At 46.0% G+C, this 16,176-nt stretch overlaps 1 protein-coding gene across 5 annotated transcripts; it reads left to right on the top strand.

Annotated features, from left to right (window-relative positions):
• Nucleotides 1–6: 6 nt before the first annotated feature.
• myrf (myelin regulatory factor) lies at nt 7–15,966 on the top strand. 5 transcript variants are annotated; one of them, XM_029841718.1, is made up of 27 exons: nt 7–419; nt 5,978–6,068; nt 6,201–6,473; nt 7,488–7,549; nt 7,898–8,105; nt 8,214–8,290; nt 8,468–8,582; nt 9,350–9,545; nt 9,624–9,700; nt 10,104–10,214; nt 10,299–10,404; nt 10,774–10,974; nt 11,127–11,235; nt 11,408–11,517; nt 11,611–11,771; nt 11,849–11,921; nt 12,000–12,082; nt 12,179–12,247; nt 12,332–12,415; nt 12,529–12,590; nt 12,727–12,801; nt 12,873–13,100; nt 13,175–13,256; nt 13,376–13,438; nt 13,758–13,863; nt 13,935–14,009; nt 14,108–15,966. In XM_029841718.1, exons 1-27 carry the CDS (start codon nt 374–376, stop codon nt 14,186–14,188), a joined length of 3,024 nt encoding a protein of 1,007 aa, XP_029697578.1. In that variant the 5' UTR covers nt 7–373; the 3' UTR covers nt 14,189–15,966. The 5 variants fall into 5 exon arrangements, with proteins under 5 accessions (XP_029697578.1, XP_029697576.1, XP_029697577.1 ...); XM_029841716.1 differs by having other exon boundaries at nt 8,214–8,311; nt 10,299–10,389; XM_029841717.1 differs by having other exon boundaries at nt 8,211–8,290.
• The last annotated feature ends 210 nt before the right edge of the window (nt 15,967–16,176 follow it).

The raw sequence follows: 16,176 nt of genomic DNA, 5'->3' as shown, positions 1-16,176 counted from the left end.
AATTCATATTAAAGGCAGTAAAGGGAAGGAAAATAAGCAAAAGAAGAGCTCTGAAATGGAGGTGCTCCTCAAGTGAAAGCTGCTTGGTGGATTTTTGTGCACTTTAATTGAAAGGAAAAGTCGATGCCGTAATTGGAGGCGTTTGGTTGAGAGGCGTCAATCCACAGTGCCAAGTTTTGGAAAGGGAGAGAGAAGTTCTCCGCATGACGCGCTGCTGGATTTATGTGATCTGAAACAAGAGTCGCGATTTAAACAAAAAAAACAAAACCTTCTTTGGAAACCGTCATGTTCATGTAAAAGTTTCCCCGATCCGAATCGATCTGTTCGGACCGCGGGGAGACTTTGATGGATTTTTTAAGCGGGACCCGCTAGAATGGACGTGGTAGATGAAACAGAAGCTTTACAGAGATTTTTTGAAGGTAAGAATTCTTGATTATTTGACGCGTTTCACACCTAAAAGCACAGAAAATCTGCTAAATTATTGAAGCTGCCGTATGAGAGCAGCGTTAATCAATGTATTTGCTGATTATTAAAGAAGTAAAAAGTGTTGAACTCCGCGCGTAAAACCCGGCAGGTGTCGACAGGTGAGGTTTGGTGTTTTTCCTCCTGTTTGCCAAGTAATTTTCCATCGTTTTAGGTTTCAAAAATGCAAGAATTCGGAAAGATTAAGTGGTCCGAGGAGCCAAAGTGCTGGTGATGGGTAACAGATCGAGTTTAACGACTGATCCATAACCCTTAATCCTGTGGAAAAAAAACCGTAAAGGCGGGGAGGGTGATGCATGTGCGTCTGAATTTAGGTGCTGCTAAACTGTTTAAGACGCGTGACATTGATGTGTTCCGCAAAATTAAAGAAATAAATGAATAAACGCGCTTTTAAATGCAGATTTTTGTTGAGAGCGTATTTTTAAGACCAGCAACACCGTGATTGACAGCTCGCCACAGAATTCGTGCCACACTAATGCATTTTTTTGAAGGAGCTTAACGTGGAACGGGGGGAACGCACGCGTGTCTCACAATTTATGCTTTGAGAGACCGAAGCCTTAATTCCAGTGTACACAGCGTTGACTCGAACATACACAGCCATCCGTGACTGTCAGGGCTTCGCTGCCATTCTGACAGGAATTCAGGCTGTTTACATTCTTGCTTTGGGAGGACCAGAGATGTTCTCGCTCTGGCTTTATTTCAGCCACTTTCTCTTGGACAAAAATGTCAACTTGTCCGTAGTTAAAAGAAGCCCCAGCTTTGTTGTTCCTATTTAACTTGTTCTTGAGTTTAGGGTTAAAGGATTTGATTTTGGAATTTTTGATGTTCTGTGTTCAGGGACACAGGATCCGAGTGATGATGGTGCAGTTTTATGGCTGTTTTTCTCGTCTCCAGAGAAACAAAAATGGGTTCGACTTTAAAGACATTCTGAAACACAAACGTCCGTTTCGCTACGCCGATTCACGCAGGAAACCAGATTATTAATCTATAAAACGATCCCAGTCTGATGGGCAGAAGGTTTCTGAGGAACCAACGTGTCCAAAGGCCATGAAGACATGAAGGACGATGAGGCCACGCTAACCCTGGATCCTACTAGAGCCATATTTTCGATTTGGAGACTTTGGACACAATTTTGCGCCTGAAATCAAATAGTTTAATCTTAATCTTGAATTTATGAACTGAGATGATGAAATAAAATATTTATTTTAACCTCTTTTGGCTCATCTGACATCTGGTCTGGAGCAGGACCTTGAAGTACTTAAAACTCGGAATCTTTTTTATGACTCATTCTGCTCTTTGGCGTTTAAACGGCGTTTTAATCGGATTAGTAGAATATGTATACATTTGCCTCGGTGCGCAGTACATTCTTGGCATAGCCTCTGTCGCTGTTCAAACACAATGAGGTGAGGCTGGTGTTTCTCCAAGAGGTTTTGGGCCATCCCCGCGCTCTCCCCGCTCCTTCTGGCTCCATTAGAGTGACAGTCGGCAGACAGGGTGAGGAGGTGAGATAATGCAGACGCAGGGTGGAGAGAAACAGCCCAGCAACCCCCACAAAACTTGACCTTCCCTTCTCTGACTCAGAGAGACAGCTCACAGTCCCTGTCTTCGCTCTCAGAACCAAAGACTTGTGACATTCACTGGGGCGGCGTTGCCCCCACATAATCCTGGAAGCCCCATCTTACCTGACGCGTTCTATTAGAGGCTAATTTGTAACGGCTGCGCTGCGTTTTCATCATGTCTTAAATGCCTCCGAGGACCCGTCCACGTCTACAGCGAAGGTGATGTCACCACCGTCACGAACACCCCCACTAGCTTCAGCTCAGAAACAAACGGATAAATAAACGACCCGACGGTGGGTTTTGAACCGCATCGGCCAGGAACGGCGCTCCCCTCCTCGCCGTTGGAAAGACGGAGAACTCCTCACCGGTCTAACTCACCCGGTCTCCCGTTTCTACTCCCCCAGAAAGGGTGAATCACGGCCGCTGGGGCAGGCGGCCATCTTTGCGAGACCCGGGCGAAGCGCTCTCCAATGGCGCTCCTGATTTATGAGCAGGGATTTGCGGCCAGAGGAACATATTGTTTTTGAGCAGCCAGGCTTACGACGCTTACGAGCTGGTTTTATTTTTCATTCCTCACTCCCATCAGTGATAACTTACGGTGGGGGGGGGGGCAGGTGGGGGTCCGTTCGTGTGTGTCATAATAGGTCTGGAAGAAATTACCTGATGTCCAGATTCAGACTGTGTTGTTATTGCATTTAACTGAGCAGATGGACGAGTTCGCTAACGCCTCCCAAGTGCCCCCTGGTGGGAGGATGCTGCATATTCACCTCACAATTGAATGTTTCTGTTGTGAAACTCTGCCTAGATCCCTGATGAGTCGGTTGATCCTTCATTTACGATTTACGTTTGTCTAATTTTAATCATTGCGACTGTGTTATGAGTCTTTTAGTTCAGTTTTCTGTCACTCGCAGATCCAAAGATGGTGGATTCTCTCTGTGTTTTCTCCCACAGCTATGGAGACATGAACCACGTGTTTCTGAGCTCGTTCGCGTGTCCGTGTGGCGTTTAAGTCCTGCGGCTAATACGACATCACCGTGTTGAAATGAACAGGTGGCGGTTGGGTGGAGGAATTCCATGATGTCCGTGTCGGAGCTGTGAGGTCAGCCGGGAAAGATAAAGTCCAGATATGACAGACGTGAAGCGAAAGTGAAACAGGGAACGGGCACTGATGCTCATTTTTATGTTTTCATATGAAATAAAATCAGTGATTTTGATCAACTGCAGTCAAAGGAAGTTGAAGCTGTGGTTTCCCTTCTGCTCCAGTCTTGGCCTCCGGCCGGCGTGGAGCTTTTTTTTGTTGCTCCGTGTCTCAGTCGGGGCCTCGTCACTCACCTAATCTCCTCAGCCAGGTCCACCAGTGCGACCAGTGCTTGTGAGCGACAAGGTCTGTGTGTGGCAGCCTGGTACAGCCCTTTCTCATGACTCGGAAATAATCCTCATTATAGCGCTTTCCAAGCACACACACACACACTCACACACACACACACACATTTGTTACCCCGATCGGCGTCTCGCAGATTTAAAGAAGAAAGTCTTTGAGTGAAGAAACATGTGAAAATAGAGGAGTTGCTCTGCTTATCTTCTGTTTCAGGTCTTCTGTATCTAAAGGACGTCAACATGCTTTGGTTACGCGCAGGTATTCTGGCCTTTCTGCTCTTCTTCAGACCTCTTTGTTAGCTGCTACTTCATTAGACGTCTTTATATTCCTGTCGTCAGTGATGCCTGTGTCCTACTGATGCTAACTGTGGCTAAATGTCCGAGCTAACGCTGATTTCACGGCTTTGATTTTATGTACGGATATATTTCATCTGAACAAACCGCATGATTGTTTGCTTCTGCACTTTGATGATGTCATCATGACTAAGAGGTTGATTCTAGTTGAGGTGGTTCCACCTTGAGTATTGGTGAAAATCTATCAATGCTTTATATATTGGACATATAATAACGGGGTGTGCTGTGGATCACGCACACACGCGCACACGCACACGCACATGCACACCCCTCTCGGGCCTCAGAAAGGCCAGTCTGTGTGGCAGAAGGCCTGACAATCGTGTCACTGTTCCTTGTTACTCACAGCTGGATGGAGACGCATAAAAAGTTACACATCCTGTCAGGAACATTAACTGATTTCATGATCCGTAACGCAATCATTTAGAATGATTTGAACTATGATCGCTTGATTAAATGGGAATATTTCATTTGCATCCAGTCTGATCTTCGTCTCAGATCAGATGTGGTCGGGTTTAATCTTGTGTTTGGTTGCTGCGATGAGCTCAGATCTGAACGCACTCCCAAATCTCTCTTATTTTCATTGACATCTTCTCATTCTTGGTGGGTGTGGGTTGTTGTTTTTGTGTGTTCATCCCCCAGACGCTGGGGTGGATGGTTTGCGTCAACATTACAGTGATGAAGTCAAAGATAAAAACCGTGCCTAACGTTCAACTTTATAGTTCGAAGTACATTTGGAGGTCATTAGTATGCTATCCATCTGTTTTTAAGATAATTAGAACCTGTTTTTTCTGCTCCTTGTGGACACTAACAGGCCAAGTTTGTTGGTATTTTAAGTTGTCTGCATTAAAATCAGTTGTGTTGCGAGACCTCTAAACAGAACCACTTTATGGGACGTACTCGGCTTCTGGCTTCTCCTTTCTCATCGATTTGCATCGTTGAATTTTACCCCCATTCCATTCCATCCTTGGACATCAAACTTGTGTTCTATCTCGCCTCTGCTCTCCTCACTCCTCGTTATCAGGCCTGCCAACTTTAATTTACTGCCTCTTTGGGTGGGGTGCACATCTGGAACTTATTTTACAGGGGGAACCATCCCGATTTTCACCCCTTGCACTGGCAGGTATGAAGAGACATTAACCATCTGTTTCCACCAGCAGAAGCAGCCAGTCAGTGTAAACATGCCGGCTGGCTCAACAACAACGCTGCGGTTTGGAGGTTTAAGACAGAACTTTCTGGGCTCTTCACTGGTTTGGCCTGGTTGTTCTGAAGACCAGCATTTATTTAAATCATAGCAAATATTTAAAACCTGACACCCCAAATAATTGGAGGTGAATGGCAGCCCAGCAGAGAAACTTTGACATTAAAGTTCAGAGGTGAAATTTTTGTTAGTTTGGAGGGGGGAAAAAAAGAAACGAGACTTTTTTTTTCCCAGGGAAACACAAAAAAATTCCTTACATTCCCAACTGAGAAGCTACTTAATCTATCAGAGAAAAAGTGTGTGAGCGAACAAGGGGAGAAAAAATGAGAAAAGAAAGCCGGGGTTCCCTGCTCATTCTGTCCGTGTGTGCCAGATCCCACTCCCCCTCTCTGCGCTGGCGCTGAACAACCAGCGATGAAACTCATGACAAATAAATCATCTTCAGACCTGCTGATATCTAATGAATGCATGAAAAGTTTTTGCTCCATGTTGGTCTTCACAGACTAAGAGGGGGTCATGTGGTTGGGATTTCTGGGGCTTTGACTATCAAAGGGTGCAAATGACCCCAGGGTGAGGTAAAGAGAGCTTTAGGGAATTAAAAAGGTAGCGTGGGGATAACAGTGTATAGCTGATTTTAATGCTGCCACCTGTGCATGAAAATGGAAGAGAGGGGTGGTTTATTGTGTATTGTAGTAACTGTTATGAAGAGGGATTCCATTCTGTACGCCTAAAACAGTCGGAGGCTGATTCATCAGAAAGGTTGTCGAACACATTTTTAGTCTCTTGGTCACTCTTGTTTTCTTAAACACTCAGAAAAGTAAATTAAAGCTCCTCTGCCTACGTGACATTGCTTGATTATCTGTTGAGAAGAACGTTGCGAAAATGTTCCGATATGAATGGAAGTCTGTTTGGGGCCAAAATGGCAGCATGTTGCAGGAATATTCCCTTTGCTAATTCCCAGATGCTCTCCATCTCCTCTGTGTTCCCAACCCTCCCTCCTTCACAGGTCATGATATTACCAGTGCTCTGGAGCCAGTCAACATCGACACCAGTATCCTGGAAGAGTACATCAGCAAGGAGGACGATAGCACTGACATGTCAGTAGGGGCTCCAGAACCAACCTGGCAATGTCATAACAACAAGCACCGAAAAGCCGAATCCGTTAATGTTTTTACAAAGAATTTGTTTATTCTGATAAGGCTAATCCCCTTTTTTTCCCTCTCTCTCAGCTGTTTCTCAGAGGTCCACAGCACCCCGGGAGCAACGTACTCGTCTCCCCAGGCAGGAGTGTCGTCAGCTGGGGGGTTGGTGTGCGCTGTGAGCCCCCCTATTCCACTGCGCCAAGGAGCCCCCATAGCAGGGCCCCCTAACTGTCAGAACACCTACCCCCAAGGGCCATCTCTGGGCCTGCGACACAACTACTCTTGCCTGGGTCAGCAACAGCCACACCAGCAACAGCAGGCCCACGTAAAGCCTGAGCACAGGGGCCACTACGCTCCTGGGTGAGCACAGGGAGGGATGGATGGATGGATGGATGGATGGGTGCATGGATGGATGGGTGGATGGATGGATGGATGGATGGATGGATGGATGGATGGATGGATGGATGGATGGATGGATGGATGGATGGATGGATGGATGGATGGATGGATGGATGGATGGATGGACGGACGGACGGGTGGATGGATGGATGGATGGATGGATGGATGGATGGATGGATGGATGGATGGACGGACGGATGGGTGGGTGGGTGGATGGATGGATGGATGGATGGATGGATGGATGGATGGATGGATGGATGGATGGATGGACAGATGGATGGATGCATGGATGGATGGATGCATGGATGCATGGATGGATGCATGGATGGATGGATGGATGGATGGATGAGCAACAGTGGCTCCGTGTCCAAAGCTGCATCCACTTAGGACCTGGCAGTGAGAGAAGAAGAGAAAAATCTGCTCAAGAGACAGAGCTTCCAACTCTATTCTATTCTATTCTATTCTATTCTATTCTATTCTATTCTATGGATGGATGTATATACTGTATAAAATGCTCGGTTATGCAGCAGAGGACGTTTCTAACACTTTCAGTCCAGGCTGACGTACATCGCCTGAAGAAAATTTGTACCCATCAGTCAAATAAATGAAAATAAATGAACCAGAAGGGGGAGGGAGGCTGATAACAGACTGAGGATCAAATTACTTCCAAAGGAAAGCAAACCTCCACTTCTTGTTTCTGTCCCAATTATCAAATCAGTTTAAAGTCAGAATAAAGAAGGAGGAACTTCCCAGTGCAAACAAAACCCAAAATGACAAAACTGAACTCAAGAACTAACTTCAAACTCCAACAAGGAATCTTTGGATTCCAGATGTTTGTGGGAAAAAAGAGCTGTCAAATGTTCTCTTGAGCATTTTTCCCATTAATTACAACAGAAAACACAGCAAAAGGGAAATCAAAAAAGATGCTGTAATGTGGTTTTTGTTAAATGTGAAACATCTTTCTCCTGTTGTTAGGACCCTCCCTGAGTCCCCCCCGGACTCCAGCTCAGAGCCCTACTCCCCCCAGCAGGTGAATGGTGAGTAACCGCTCTCCTTCTGTATCACCCAACTAACGAAACGGTCCGACAAATCGTCGTATCGTCGGGCGGATTCGGGGAAGACATTCATCTCAAGTCAAATGTTACGTATCAGTCTATCGTGCTTGAGCCTGAATGGACAAAGGGAACTCCAGGTCGTGGCCAGGTCGATCAATAGTTGCGTCATATATGAATAAATGATCTCTTCTGCCACCTGTTGGTCACATTAAAGTCGGTCTAATCCTGTGATATGTTTTGAATCCCTGAGCACAGACGACCACCAAACTAGCCAAATGCAACAGGTTTCCATGCACGTCTGCATTAGACCCCTCCATGATTGTGTTTTAGACCCTCACATGATCAGGGCCATGACACCAGAGAACATGTGTCACATGACTCCCACGCCGCCGCTCCCGCCACACGGGCACTACCCCATGTACCTGAAGCCCGAGCCCATGATATCGCAGTATCCCATCGGACCTGCTACGAGCGCCAGCGGAGACATGCAGCAGACACAGATGCTCCATCAGCTCCTGCAGCATCCTCAGGGCCAAGAGTGAGTCCCGACCACAGCAGCGTGGGGAGGATGGGGGTCAAAACTACCGGCTTATATCGAGGTGTGATTGTTTTGACCCTTTCGATTTGGCTTTTCCCCCCGCAGCAGCATCCCCGCTCATCAGGCTAAGAAGAGGAAGCACTCCGACTCTCCCAACAGCACCCTCAATACCCAAATCCTCACAGGTATCATCAAACAAGAACCAGGTAGGCAGGCATCTTTCTCCCCTTTCTCGCCTCCTCTACCTCACGCTCGCCTGCTTTTACCCGCCCCTTAAAGGTTGTGCAGACAACGGCACAGCTGCAAATACTTCCAACATTTGGATAGGCCCCGCTTTGATTGCTGGTATTTGACTGTCGCAGGGCTGATGCAGGACGCCGACAACGCCTATCTGGACCCAAACTATCAGTGCATCAAGTGGCAGCCGCACCAGCAGAGCAAGTGGACGCCGCTGTACGACGCCAACGGCAAAGAGCTGTGGGTGGATCTAATTCTGGCACATCTGCGCGGCGTGAGGTCATCGGCGTAGGGAGGGAAAAGAACTGAAAACAGAGTCAGGAGTGGGGGAAAAAAAAATCATAATTGGTTGAATAAATAATTCAGCAAAGCGTAAAGCCGGACAGGCAGTGCAATAACACAGTTGCAAAGGTCTAGGAATTCCACAGAGGTGAGTGGTGTGGGGGAGTGGATAAGTGCAGGGTTTCAGCTGGGAAAGACAAAGTGAGGGGGGGGGGGGGGGGGGGGGGGGGGGGGGGGGGGGAGAGGGAAGGAGTGGGAAAAAAGGCAGCGCGCACTTACTTTTGCAGGGCCAAACTAACAAGAACTATAGTTAGGGAGGGAGGTTGAAGTGAACTTTTCAGACCTTTCAGATATGTTCAAAATGACCTTGCTGGCCATCGCAACAATTAGCCGGAACAGAAGGTTTTCTTTTATGTAAAATAAGATTTATTAATGCTTCCAGAAGAGCTCAGGGCTGTAAATTAATGGCGCCGCATCTGGCGCCACTGGGAGCCGGTGCAAGACGATCAGCCGATGTGATGAGGATTATTTATGTTCAAATGATTTATATCAAATTTAAAAATGGCTCTGAGTTAGTCCTTTTTATCTCCCCACATTTAAAACATTGAATATTTTGCATTAATCTCTCTCGATAGCTTGTGCCTAAAAGGCCCAAATCCCGACTCTTGCCTTACAACACATTAATTCCCATTATTCCCATCTTTTACTCGCCCTGTCTTCACAAGGCCGATGCCCACCTACCGCGTCGATGCCGACAAGGGCTTCAACTTCTCCTTGGCCGACGACGCTTTTGTCTGCCAGAAGAAGAACCACTTCCAGGTCACCGTGTACGTGGGCATGCTGGGAGATGCCAAGTACATCAAGACCAGCGAAGGCCTGCAGCCGATCGACTGCTTTTATCTGAAGCTCCACGGAGTAAAAGTGGGCGAAGAACGCGTCGACATAAACGAGAGCCGTTCACCTGTCCGTGTGTTCACTGTGAATGTCTTTCACCACCAGGTGGAGGCTATAAACCAGTCCATCAGTGTGGAGCAGTCACAGTCCGACCGCAGCAAGAGACCGTTTAAGCCCGTGCTGTGAGTATCGGCGCTCACTTTAGGATCGTTATTGGTTTTTAACTATGCTCTCACATAATAATAAATGTCTTAATAAACGTCATCGTCCACAACTTTCAATATTTAGAGTAATTCCATATCAGCAAACCGCACAGGCCTCAGAGGGGTGAAGAAGGCGCCTTCATTCGGTGTTAAAGTTTAATCTCTGCCGCTGGATGATGATTCAAAGCACCACCGAGTGGTGAAGATCCAGAAGATGTGTCCCAATTCTTGTTATGTGGAGATAAACAGTTGAAAACTCCGATAAACACTTTCAAATTCCATCGAGACAAACATTTGGTCTTGACCTGAAGCAGATGCGCGGCGAAGAACAGCCGAACCGATCATTTATTATCTGCCATATCTGTGATTCTGCTGCTCCAAGGGTCACCCTGCCTCCAGAGCAGGTCACAAAGGTCACAGTGGGGCGGCTCCATTTTAGCGAGACCACAGCAAACAACATGAGGAAGAAGGGCAAGCCCAACCCTGATCAGAGGTAAAAGACGCAGCTTCACACCACAAACAAGAGCCACAGCTCCCTTGGTGACGTCTCCTGGTGTGTTGGCGTGTGTGCTCGCAGGTATTTCATGCTGGTGGTGGCGCTGCATGCCCAGTCCCACAGTCAGAGCTACATTGTGGCTGCGCATGCGTCTGAGAGGATCATCGTCAGGGTAACGTCAGGCCATGTCTGTCTGCCTCCTACAACAATAATATGTCTTTCACATGACGAACCTTTTAAAGGCCCAGTGTGCTGGATTTTAGGTAGAAAATCCCACACGCGTGAGCATGTTTCAGCAAAGATGATTGAAGATGAAAAAAAAAATTAAGTTCAATTTCAGACTGCTCATTTCTGTAAAGCAGAAAAAACAGGAAGCAAAGCTCTAGAATCCATCACACTGGACCTTTAAATTGTGACACACTTTACATTTTTGGCTGACAGATGTTTTGTAAAACGAGACGCGTTTGACGTTTCTCCAAGAAGCAAAGATGTCGAAATCTTGAGGATCTGGATCCAGAAATATAAGAAGCGCCGTCTGCTTGTGTGTCTCCACCAGGCCTCCAACCCCGGCCAGTTTGAAAGCGACAACGAGGTGCTGTGGCAGCGCGGCCAGCTGCCAGACTCGGTGTACCACCACGGCCGGGTCGGCGTCAACACCGACCGGCCGGACGAGGCCCTGGTGGTCCATGGCAACCTGAAGGTCATGGGCTCGCTGGTGCACCCCTCTGACATCAGGGCCAAGGAAAACGTCCAGGAGGTCAGGATGAGGCTTGTGTTTCCCTGTGTGTCCCTGTGAGCCTCATGTGCTTTCCACCTGCTCCCCTCCCCAGTTCAACGGACCGCTGTTACGCTTGATCCAGACGTTGGCTCATCTTGTCTTCATGCATCATTCTCATTGTGTCTGCGTAGGTCAACACCACAGACAATTTGAAACGGATCTCTCAGATGAGGCTGGTGCATTATCAGTACAAGCCTGAGTTTGCTGCCACCGTGGGCATAGAGAACACTGCAGAGACCGGTAACCATTTCACAGGTTCATGCTGAGCGTGTGGCTGCATCACCCCACGTCTTTGTCCGCTCGCATTGTGTCAAAATCCAATCCGGCTCCTGCTCGGCTATTTTATTTGTGTCTCCCTCATTTTAGCAGCCGTGAAAATGAAGGCTTTTGCTCACGCTGTGTCCTCCTGCAGGAGTTATCGCCCAGGAGGTTCAGCAAATCTTGCCCGAGGCGGTGAAAGAGGGCGGCGATGTGGTGTGCGCCAACGGAGAAACCATCGCCAACCTGCTCGTCGTTAACAAGGTGATGAAAGTCTCAAAACGCACGCTCCACATTGCAAGGGCATTACCTCTTCCACCCAAGCACTGGATGAGTTTTTGGGTGCTTTACTTAAAGGAACTTATCTTCATGGAGAACGTGGGGGCGGTGAAGGAGCTGTGCAAGCTGACGGACAACCTGGAGACTCGTATAGACGAGCTGGAGCGATGGAGCCGCAAGCTGGCCAAGCTGCGTCGCCTGGACAGCATGAAGAGCACCGTGAGCGGAGGCACCGTCAGGTGAGAGAAGCGAGCAAGCGCCATCTTCACATCGAGGTTCAACAGGAAGAAATACTTACGTTTTCCACTCAATGCAGCCAATCAGGAAGTTATTTCAGCAGAACAGGAAGTGGCCCACTCAAGAAGAAGATGGTGCGACCTGGTAGTAAGGTCTGTACCAATAATGGTATATTTGAAAAACAATGTAACTATTGATGTTTGTAACTGGGGTGTTGTTTTGTTTTTCAGAATTCTGTCCCAGATCAAGGCTGCATCAGCCAGCGGTTCATGCAGGGAGCCATCCTGGCCCTGGTCATCGTCATGGCCTTCAGGTTGGCTGGGAAAAACTCCTCTATCATAAAATCTGAAAGCATCTGCATGTGCTGGTCATGCGATGATGAGTTTGTATGTCTTTGTCAACCCAACAGTGTCATTTCCATGTCCATCCTTTATGTGTTGACCCTTCACCACCGAGGAGATGTCACAGACAAGGACGGGTAAAGAGACGCTCACCTTTGTGCTGAAATAGATGTATTTCTCATGTCCTTTCTTCTCATTTAATCTGTTCCTGCCTTCTGTAGCTCTCTTCCCTCCTGTGCTTTGCACATCTCTTGGATGCCCGTCTTCACTGCCACCGTTCATTTCTGTCCACCTGTCTGCCTGTGGTACCTGCCTTCCTTCCTTTCTATTCTTTCAGTCTTACTTCTCAGTTTTGTGTTTTCCTTGGTGACTGTCCAGAAGCTGTCGTGGTTTTAATTGAAACATCTGACTGATGTAGGTCCAGAGCTGCTCTGGGATCCTCGCGGAAGAGTCCATACACTCCAGCCTCTACAACACCAGGTGAAGGGAGGCCATTTAGTTTTATGGCCTAAAAAAGCATAAATAAGACAGGAATAAATGGCAGGAAACAAAATGGATAGTTGACGATATAAAATGGGCTTTTTGATTGTGCTTCCATCTCTCCCGTATTCTTCAGCTTGTTGTTCAACTCCTGCTGTGAACAACCAATCAGTAACAGGTCTGACACTGAGCAACAACCAGTCTGCACCGGGTACGTAACCAGCTCACCAGGCATCTTCGTAGCGTTCATCCACCTTCGGTCAATTAATAATCCTTTTCAAGATTTAGGAAGCCTCTTTCCAACGCCGAGCACCATTAATAAGAAGGCCAAGTCCAGAATGATGGACAAAGACGGCCGTGGCCGTAACCGCCTGAGTCACACGTCCGCCCCCTTGTCCTTTGCCAAGTCCAAAAGGCCGGTACCTCCAGACCTGGATGAGGCGGGAACTGCCAACCGTCTGCCCGGGGGTCAGAGCGTGTCTCGTAGGCAACGCAGCCTCCATCCTAAAGGTCAAATCAGCGTGAACAACCTTGTAAAACACGTCTTTGAAAGTTTGCCTCATTCTGCATTCTGCACCATTTAGCTCCCATGTTGGCCAGTCTACAGATCCTGGAGAGCAACCAAGAGATCTCCGCAGCAGGTTGTGCAAGACCCGACAGCTGCAGGTAAACTTTGTTAGTTTGTCCGAGAACTAAGAACGTCCTCATTGTCAGGCTTTATTATTCTTCTCACATTACCTCCTGAGTTCAGGCTCTGATGCTGTGTTTCTCCATGTCAACTCCAGTTACACTGTGTCTCTCCGGGGCAACAAAAATTCCACCACATCACAAATCACTTTGCACTTGACGTGAGTATGCGGCCGTGCGCGAGGCTTTTAGCAGAACCTCAACTGATTAGGGTTTGCTGTGGAGAATGGCATGCTTCCAGTTGATGAATCACAATTGCATATCCCATAATTTCACTGACGTTGGTGTTGTTGTGACCTCGTTCTTTATGTTCAGCTGACGCCCAGAAATGAACCCGTGGTTGTCGCAATATTGCGCCTTTATTTAAAATTAAGGGAGATAAAACTGTAAACAAGGATGCGAAACCTTTACTTTTAGGTAGTTTTATGAAATTTGGCCAAATCAAGAGTATCTTAAGTTTTTTTGTTTCTTTAATTGCAGATCCGCCTCCAGCGTGTGGGTACGACACTGTGGATCCACCAGGGGGCGACTGTGCCCGAACCGGTCAGAAACAGACCTCCATGGGGGACAGAGTGCGGCAACACAGGTAAGTAAACATTAATCCATCATAGATTTTAAGGAATTTTACAAAAATAAAAGATTCTTGTCTTCTCAAAGGGGACTCACCACCTGTGGTCAATTCCCATATTGTCTTTCCAAGACGTCACTTATCACTTCCGTGTCTCCTTATCAGTGAGTCCACCTGTCTCATCACTATGGCAACCATGGGGCAGCCTGTCAGTGTAGTTGGCCTTGATTAATCCTCGGCTTCATGTTCTCTTTGTTCACAGAGCGACGTGAGTTGTGCCGGCGATGGAGACTCCTCGTCATTCTCAGAATACCATTTCCTCATTGAGAGCAGCTGTTTGTGAGATGTTGAGTCGCAGCCCCACATTTTCCCTCTGTGGTCTTTCTGATGGGATTATTGTACATTTTTTTTAGAGATATTCCTACCAAATGATATTGTTTCCATCTCTCCGTGTGTTTCCATTAAGGCATCTCGTTTAGCTGTGATCACTGGAATTTAGACAACTTTTTAGCCGTGCGTCTGTGAAAATGTTTGAACACTGAATTTAACAACATTAGGACTGTTAAATGTGATACTGTAACCCCCCTGAGACATAACCCCCCCTTTTTTATTATTATTATTTCATCGTTTGAGTGTGCATAAACTGAAATCTCCGGCCACATATTTTGGTCACAGATCTGAGACATTTTCCCCTAAAATTCCACCTTAAATTGTGGTGGAGAGGTTAGAAGTTTGGGTCTGAATAGTGGGAGTCTTTTTTTAAATTGAGGATTCTTATTAACACCACTAACGATTAGCTGTCATCCTTTTCCACGAGCCTGTAAAAACACTTTTCAGTAGTTTTATACACTGGAGAAGATCATCAGCATCTTCTGACGGCCTCGTGGATGGTCTAACTTTTACTGGAAATATACCTCAGAAGTGCACACACTGGCGGATCCTGGGTCTTTACAGCAAAACACGTTTGCGTCAACTACACTGTTTTCTCTTAATGTCGTGTGTGGGTTTTTATGAATGAGTTCTAATTATTGCATTAAAAGACGTGTGCTAATCACATATTCACTGGATGAGGCGCAGTGAGACTGGAAATCACTGGAAATGAACATGTTGAAACACTGACTTGTGACTTCACATTGTGGAAACAGTAAGTGGTATTTCAGGGAATTTTGGAAGAGCTTACACTGTATTTGCAAACTGGAAAAATGCTGTAAGGCAATAAATAAGGCTTATCTTATCAGGGCTTTCCGCAATTGTTTTCGATGAAGTATCTCATCGCGTAGGTAACATGCAGCACCTGCTTTGAAAATTCCCTTTTCATGTCTCGCACGTGCGGCCAAGGCACAATAATCTATGCCCAAAAATGAAAATGTGTTCACTACACTGGTCTTGTTCATTATTTAGATTTTCAACATTTGGATGCATTCAACCATAGCACAATTAATATCATCATTATATTTTCTATTATCTTTCCTTGTTTTAAAAAAACACCTCCCTTTAATCTTGCCATATGTTTCTACATCAGCAGTCCATATGTCTGTGTGTGTGTGTGTGTGTGTGTGTGTGTGTGTGTGTGTGTGTGTGTGTGTATGTGTTCATACATATGCGTACCAAGTGTAAAATCAATATTGGATGTGGAAAAAACAGCCATCACACAAAATATTATGAAGTATGATTTTGAATTATAGTGTACATTTCATTTATATCCACAGTTTCGATAAATGAAACCACTATAGCACTTTTTTTTTTTGCACTGTATATATGTGTCTAGCTTTTGCTCTGTTAACTATACCAGACTTTTTTTTTTTAGGTAGTAAAATTACATGTACCTGTATAGCTTAATTTTGTAACTACCAGTGGTCATATAACGTGTTCTTTACATTGTTTTTGAAATTCTTATTTTTGTTTGAATGCATTATCAATAATATATTAACTTTTAGCAAGTGCAACCCAGACATGATTGACAACTATGTGAAAACACACACACGCGTATTCACCCCCCAAATTATGTGAGTACCATAATATCTTTACTTTACTAGTGCGTTATAAAACTATTTGGCAGAATATATGTTGTAATACTATGAATGCATGTGGAAAATAAATGTGTTTTTAAATTTTCGTCAACCTGATTTGTTTTTATTGTTGCAGAAAGCTATTTCACATTTGGTACCACTAGATGTCAGCAGAGTGCTATTCACTACTAATACGGAGGAAGTTTTGCCCTGAGTTTAGACTGTCGAGCAGACAACTTATACCCAGAATTTTTAAAAGATGCTTGATGTCGAAATAAGACATTATGTTCACATAAATTGAGTAACATAGTGTAAAAAGGCA

The sequence above is a fragment of the Takifugu rubripes genome, chromosome 9, assembly GCF_901000725.2.
Source record: "Takifugu rubripes chromosome 9, fTakRub1.2, whole genome shotgun sequence".
Taxonomy (NCBI): Eukaryota; Metazoa; Chordata; class Actinopteri; order Tetraodontiformes; family Tetraodontidae; genus Takifugu; species Takifugu rubripes.
This window is presented reverse-complemented; position numbering and strand designations above follow the sequence as displayed.

Excerpts from the sequence above, each read along its gene's own strand:
- myrf (XM_029841714.1), top strand. The coding sequence starts at position 374 with ATGGACGTGGTAGATGAAACAGAAGCTTTACAGAGATTTTTTGAAG. Across the intron at positions 8,106-8,210 it reads CAGCATCCTCAGGGCCAAGA|CAGCATCCCCGCTCATCAGG; the intron begins GTGAGTCCCGAC and ends TTCCCCCCGCAG. Across the intron at positions 14,010-14,107 it reads ACTTCCGTGTCTCCTTATCA|AGCGACGTGAGTTGTGCCGG; the intron begins GTGAGTCCACCT and ends CTTTGTTCACAG.